The 8,093-nt window shown below is 36.7% G+C and overlaps 1 protein-coding gene across 1 annotated transcript; it reads left to right on the forward strand.

The window, feature by feature from the left end:
• Positions 1–3,492: 3,492 nt before the first annotated feature.
• LOC127870063 (visual pigment-like receptor peropsin) lies at positions 3,493–7,615 on the forward strand. The gene is made up of 4 exons (XM_052412722.1): positions 3,493–4,149; positions 5,839–5,944; positions 7,052–7,233; positions 7,553–7,615. Exons 1-4 carry the CDS (start codon positions 3,493–3,495, stop codon positions 7,613–7,615), a joined length of 1,008 nt encoding a protein of 335 aa, XP_052268682.1.
• Positions 7,616–8,093: the final 478 nt, after the last annotated feature.

Below are 8,093 nucleotides of genomic sequence, written 5' to 3' on the forward strand. Positions count from 1 at the left end.
TGGTTTACATAGCATAACGATAGTTTCAGTAATATCTAGCAAAGTACAAAATATAAATTATGAACCAGCAACTTGGGAAACACACACATAATTTGATAAAACAAACTTGACTATGTTTGAATACTTTAATAATCAATCATTTGAAATAATATCATTCAGTCGCTGCAAATGTTTTTGCTGACGGGCGTTTACTTGTTCGCTGGAAGCCTTACTGTGTCGTATCTTTCACCCATGCGTTTGGCGACCCAGACAGCGTGCCGCTATGGATGGGAGAGCTTTCGGCGACGGTCCCAAGTGGTCTGGAACCCCATCATCTTCGTCGGCACCAAGAAGAAATTTAGGATGGCGTTGTTTCATGTTTGTGTTTCTTCGTTAGCTCCACATTATATAATTTTAACGAAACCACTTTTAGATGGGCACAGCATTTGTTTGAATCCATCTTGCGTTGCGTTCTACTGGTTGGCGAGCATTTTTTTCTGACGAAATATTCATTATATTGAGCCGGAATTCATTCGAAAGTAATCTGATTTGTCATTTTTTAAACGTGAATCTGAGGTCAAACTCTAACATTTGAGCCGCATTGTGCAAAACTGGTCTTATGTTGTATGCGACCAGCCCACTATAACGTTTCGCAATACTCGTTGTCTCATTAGCGGATTAAGTAGCTTATAGCAAGTCGACGCGATTGTGCAGGCTGGTATAAGGCTACGCCGGTCGCATATGGAATAAGACCCAATTTTAAAAAACGCAAGCAAAATATAAATTATGGGGACCCATTGCCACTATCTTTTTTCCAGAGCCGGCAATGTAACCTCATACATTCATATAATGCGTTATAGCGTTTTCCTTCCCTATTAACCAAGATCTGTATCAGAAACAAAGCTTAATACGACTGTTAAAACCAGGTATGTGCATTTATGCAATGTTATACACAACAAAGTTGCATTATAATTGATTTGTGTCTCTTTTTCCTAATATATTCTTTGTAAAAAGGGACGCCAAAAAAATGTACATAACCACAATAGAACGCTGTCACATTATTCGAAACCATTTGCAATCCAACTGCTTACGACAATTTAAGTTAACATATATTTTTGGTCAATTAGATTGCAACTATTATGTGGTTTTTGATTAGTCGCTCTTTCTCTGGTCTAGTAATTAGAACGTCCACAATTCGCGGCAATAGATTTAATTCCGAATTCGCGCGCTGTGGGTTTTTCCGATTTCTGAGCGCGCGCGGAAGGTACAAACATTGTCATTAATACAGTAATGACCAGTAACGTCGATATCCGATTTGCTTCCCATTCAGTAATGGATAAAGTACTTAAACGACAGTAGTGTTTCTTTTAGGAAATTTCAAAATTCAAGTCTTTTGTTGTTATTATATAACTATTATTATTAATAATTACACATACAAAATTTAACACTGATATACATGCATGTCAGACGTTTAATACAGGCTGAAAGTCTAACTACGCCGTCCAGATGAACAGCCGCATATACGAATGGGTCCAGTAGCTAGCATCCTTATAAGACATGACAAACAGACTTTGTCAGCTGTATGGTAATGACGGAACCTATACAAACGGCTTGACATATGCAATATTTCTTCTAAAAAACATTATTCATGTTCTTGTTTTTTCGGCATGCTTTATAGATATAGCAAATAAAGTAATGTTTGTTAAAGCTCGTTATTGATGTGCCTTCTAATCTTAAGGTCCTAGTCTTTAGCGAATAATGTTCTTTACTTTACAGGTTAGATTAAAGAAAAGCATCACAATAGAGCTAAATCAATAGACATTATAAAATAGCCAACTGATATGTAACGATATATTAGCTCGAGTACTACGAATGGACTGAGGATAGTTAGGTTTTTGTTGTTTGGTACTTGTCTGTATGATCTTAAATATATTTGAATAGTATACTATATATACGATGGAGTTAATGTCTTAGTAGTTTCGTTGACAAATTTCCATTAAACTGTATTCCCTGGCCTACGCACAGTATATGCATTGACATAGTTACGTGACCGAAGCTGTTTACATGTACATGCAGCATTATATCGTGTTACATGTATTCTAACAAATTAAACACGATCGAGATTAGTTCATCTAAAGAAAAATGATAAAATCATGGTATTTTTATCAACTACATGTATAACGAACGTTTTGAGCAGAAAAAGTGGAGTTCAGCAATAAGAGAAATTATTGATTCACTCTCTTTTAAAATATGCTAGTCAGCTTTGTTTGTACCTACCGCGCGTGCTCAAATATCGGAAAACCCCAAACTGGAGAGTTCCGAATAACAACTATTAACGACGACTCCTGTTTGTAAGTCACGCTATTATTTATTTTCAATACCGTTCGCACGTCTACACGTATAACAATAAACATCTCGCCACCTGCAAAACAAACTTTCATCTGAATATTGATCGATTGATCCGGTGACCGGATTCGGTCGGTTTGACTGCCATTTTCACGCGAAAACCGTGATCGGCATTTGTCCGCATTCTGATGCCAAATGTTATTGAATAATGATGATGCAATACACCCTGGCTCGATATTCGCAATAGTTGAAAAACCGAGACATTCAGCTATAACTGGTTGGGTATTCGCACATTGATTCGACTTTCGCCGAAGTTCGCCCAAGCTTGTTATTCAACCTTTGATCGATGTTCGTAATCATTATAATGCACGCTCTGTATTCGATTGAGGGTGAATATTCGCTTAAGTTTGCAAGTGACATTTATCTAAATACATGTATACTACATGTATATGTTAAATGAGTCTCATATAGCTCATTGTTATTGCACGTTCAGTTATTGCTGAAAATATTGTCTGAAAAATGGTTGCTATTATAGCTATACATGTCGAACATGTGTGAATAATAATAATAAACGTGTTAACGTTTGGGTCGTGTATTATGAACATATTCTGATTTGGAATTTGTTTGGAAGTGTGATATGTTTTATTGTTAGGTATTGGCGATACAGTTTGCACACGTTATGTTCGTTTTTCTGGTTACGCTTATCGGAGTAGTACTGATAATGATTTGGATCAGGTAAAATGTTTGATTTTATATTATACGATTTTATAAGCGTATAATACAATATGCATAACTCGCTCCAATTTCAATTATTATCATATGCAATCATGCATGCCGCACACAGCGTAATGCAGCATATCTACATTCATTGATTACTTTAATAAACTTGAGTTTTTCTTTCGCGAAAAAGCAGGAGCCATGACGGAATATATTATTATTTAGCTGCTGAAATCTAGAATCGGGAGCATGATTTGAGAAATAAAATGCAATATTTAAACGGATATACATTGTCATTTGAGTATCGTTTTGCATGGTTTGCATTGTAAAACAATGTAATGTGATGATACTGTAATGTAGGGAAATAAGCTTTGTTAGAACGACTTTCACTGTTCGAAAAACGTTAATCTTTTGAAGTCGTAGTCTCCTATTGAAACACGAGAATATCCTATGTCGCACAACACTACAACGGAGGAAGTGCTTGCAGGCCTTTCTGCTCTAGACATCCGGAGGTTGAATTATCCGAAATGGGCGCATCAAATCGCTGGCGGTATGTTGGTGTTAATTGGATTTTTCGGTTTTGTAGAAAACGTGTTGGTAATTTTGACGTTTACCAAAAACAAACGCTTGCTGTCCCCTACAAACATTTTTATCCTTGGCGTGGCTATTGGTGATCTGTGCATGGTCTGTTTGGGAAACCCTTTAGAATTTACATCGGCCATCAACGGAGCCTGGTTCGCCGGGGACGCGGCGTGTGTTCTTGTGGGATTCGTAGTCTACCTGTTTGGACTGTCTCAGCTATATCTTCTATCGGCGGTCAGCGTGGACAGGTACATCGTCATAACCAAACCCCTACTGACGCACAAAATCACGACTAAAGTCGCATGTGCAAGCGTTACCGGGTGTTTTGGACTGGCTCTTTTTTGGGCCGTGTGTCCCTTAATAGGCTGGAGCAGCTATGGACTAGAGGCGTCGGGTGTCTTTTGTGGGCTTAACTGGAAGCACGTCAGTGTATCTAACACTTCTTACGTCATCACGATCACGATCTTCTGCTTCTTTGTCCCACTCGGCATCATGATCTTCTGCTACTACCACGTGTTCATGACGGTAAGGAAAAGATTAAACATTACAAATAAACGTACAGGTTATTAATAAGCAGAATATGTGGTCAATTGTATGCAGTTTAAAGCCGCACTAGGTATAATTAACGAGTAATAAATTATAATACAATGAAATTGGCATCATTTGTTATATACTGAACGAACTAGCCCTACGATTACATGATTTTTTTTAATTATGAGCCTTGTTCTGAGAAAACTGGGCTTTATGCATGTGCGTAAGTGTCGTCCCAGGGACGACACTTTCCGCCTAAACTTGATTTTCGGTAAGGAGGGACTTCCTTAAAACTAAAAATAACATAAAAGCGGAAAGTGTCGTCCCTGCACAGGCTAATCTGGGACGACACTTTACGCACATGCATTAAGCCCAGTTTTCTCAGAACGTGGCTCATATGCAATTAAGAAGTCACAACGTAACTGTAGACTAATGCATTCCCCATGCAACTTTGTTATTAACTAAGTTATTTAATTTATTAATTTTAAATGTCAAAATCATTTTTTCAAGCAAGCTTCAAAGTACGTAATGGAATGAACGTTCTTTAATGTAGGTGTATTGAATTTTATTTTTATGTATCAAACCCTTGGACAGGCGCTAATTGGACATGACGAAGATGGTTTGAGTTACATGTATATGCTAGTGCATATGTGTATAATAGGATTCATATGCGTATTCTGCTTTATAATGTTTGTGGTGCATATCCAAAAGTATTATTTTTGTAGTTTGAACAAATCCGAACAGATGGAATTTCACAACACGTTAATTTGTATGTGAATGAGTTTTCGAATGTATACACACACATTAATTACAATGGAAAAAGGAACTGTTTCGCTGATGTGTTCTGCACTTTTATTCTATTTTTTTTTTAATCGTCGTTTTTTATTATTTGATTTACTTTTTATTAACCCGTCTTTTATCGCTGTCAGGTACATAGAAACCAGGGTAAACATATAAAATACATAAAATAAACTTAAGTTACACATCAATAACATTCAGTTTGTACATACCTTACTTCGATTTTATAGGTACGTTATGTTACACTTCATCATATAATATTTTATCATTTTCAGTAGAAAAAATCTTCAACAAGACAAATAATCTGATACCAAGGATTATGATATTAGTTTGTATTTACACGAAACGCAACAGAAACCGTCAAAGCTTATAAAGGCGTTTAACAATTACCAAGAATGTTTCTGCAAGTATTCAATAAGTCATGCGTCGTGAACGTTTATTAGATATCCCTCAAAGACATTAAGCAACGGTTCTTCATAGCAAACGGAATCGAGAGCGGTGCAATAAGCCTTCGGCTTTTAATACACTCGAGCCTAAATAAATTGGTTTACAGCCAAAGATTAATTTGCGGTAACTATTAAGGAGCGCAATGTTTTGCATTTTTAAATGTTATTGTAAGCCTAATATACTACAAAATGATATTGACGTAACATGCCTTTTACATATAAATAACGTGGGAAGTAAGAGGTTTGTTTCGTTCAAGCCAAATATGACGCATATAACATCAAATATAACATTAACACAAACATTGTTTCCGTTAGATCGTATAACAATCGCTATAGAATAACATATTGACATGTGAGCCGACCGCATGCATTGAAAAATCAATGTGCTGTGTGCATCTAGGAACATTGTATAGAATGCAATGAACTATTTGTGTTTTAGGTCAAGAGACTCAACAGAAACTCGGTATGGGATTTGAACAGCAGAATGGCTCGCAAGAACCTGAAACTCGAGCGAAAAATGTTGAAAAGCTGCGTCATCATGTGCGGTATGGAACCAGCCTAAATTGTTTGTAAATTCTATTTTAGACCGATGTTAAAGCTAACGATCTTTGGTGTATTAAAACAATATGTCATTTTTTAGGTCAACATGTCAATGTTCAAGGTCAAATGAGAAAACTGTTATCCATATAAAATCTTCGTTCCGTATGATAAAAAGAAGCGATTGTCAAAGGTAGTGTAGTTATTTTTATCAATGCAATGCGTAATTGACTACCAGCGGTTGAACGGCAGGTCACTGTTTACAGAAATAGAAAAAAAACATAATTTTATACATCTTAAAAGGCAGAGGTGATAATAAACTTGATAATCATACTGTGACATTATCCATAATCTTGCCTTTTGTCTGTTTTGTAATCACTTCTCTTGTTCATCACAACTGGTTGTCTTTCGTGCGCAAACATTGTAAATACTTGGTAGGCACATGAGATACGAAGATCAAACATTGCATCCACATAAGAAGCTATGACGGGATTTTGCTAGATTTTAAACTGTTCCGTTCGTCAACCCATATGTTCGTCGATAAACCAGCAGATAAACCAAACTGGAGACAAAACATGCTGGCCAAAAGGCGTAGGACCATTTTAAAACGAATCTCAAATGTACAAGAAATAGTTTAGAAGTTTAAATATTGGCCATAATAAAATCATACTTTGTAGTTATAACAGCTCCAAGTGGTAAATAGTGGGGTCAAATGCTAGCAATATACTTGATAATGTAAAGACAGTTCAGATGTTATTATTTTATGTAATTCACGAGTTGATCATTTATATTTTGCTACTATGTTTGAACGTGATTACGCTGCAGCCATTAATTTGATTGATTTACTCGTCATTGTTTGCTGTCAGGAGCACTGAATAAATAATATTAAGTGGATGAAAACACAATTTCAGGCGGATAAAAATGTAGGCTTCTATTCCCCGATCGACGGATAAATAAAACTGCTGACATGTAAATGTAAAATGTGTATTCAAAAAAAGTTGTTAAACATATTTTATTCTTAAATGAACAAAACAGACTTTATTATGTTTAAATACTTTAATCATTAAACATTTTAAAATCATGTCAATCAGTCGATGAAATGTTTTTGCTGACAGGCGTTTACTGGATCGCGTGGACGCCTTACGCAGTTGTCTCTTTCATCCAGGCGTTTGGCGACCCGGACAGCGTGCCGCTATGGATGGCGGAGGTTCCGGCGACGGCGGCTAAGTCCCAGGTGGTCTGGAACCCCATTATCTACGTCGGAACCAATAAGAAATTCAGGATGGCATTTTACCAGGTTTTGAGTTTCTACGTTGGTGTCACACGGCATAACTTAAACGATGCAAATTTAGATGGGCATAGTGTTGGATTGATTTGCCGTTGAAAGCAAATGTATGCGTAAAACCCGCCGGCAATCATTATTTGCACTCGCAATATAAAAGTCAACAATGATGTTGTACACTTTATTATCCCCCGCCATAGGCGGAGGGATATTGTTTTGGGCGTTGTCCGTCCTTCCGTCCGTCCGTCCGGCACTTTTGTGTCCGGAGCCATATCTTGGAAGTGCTCTGGCGGATATAAGAAAAGATTACCCAATTATCATTATCTTTCTACAGAGCCTGCCATGTACCTGGTTGAGAGACTGGTTTGAGGTTCAAGCAGAGGAGGTGATTGCCTGAAAAATACGAAACTTGACGATATGCCCGGTCAGTCCGAACCCAAGGTAGAGACCCAAAACCGAGTTGTCTTTTCATTACGTATATTTACGTAGTTTTTCGTTCTTTTATGCCGAGAAAACGTGTGAAAGATTCAAGATTTGCTTCGTACTTCATCGTCTTGTTTTTGGACATTTGATTGAAAAACAAATAATTGTTCAATAAAATGTTAACAGATTACGAGTTGTCAATAATAAATGTGATAGTATTATAGTAATAATAGTGGTTCATGATTGATGATGAATGATTTATGATGATGATAATGATAATACCATAGATGATAATACTTATAACGTGATTATTTTGATGGTGATTATGATGATGATAACATAGATGATAATTATGTTAATAATTCAACAATGTCATATTTTCCGGCAAGTCAGCAATCGGCATCAACTGTTATTCCACCCGCAACTAACAAGGTCGCCCCTACCAGTCTGTA

The sequence above is a fragment of the Dreissena polymorpha genome, chromosome 2, assembly GCF_020536995.1.
Source record: "Dreissena polymorpha isolate Duluth1 chromosome 2, UMN_Dpol_1.0, whole genome shotgun sequence".
Lineage (NCBI taxonomy): Eukaryota > Metazoa > Mollusca > Bivalvia > Myida > Dreissenidae > Dreissena > Dreissena polymorpha.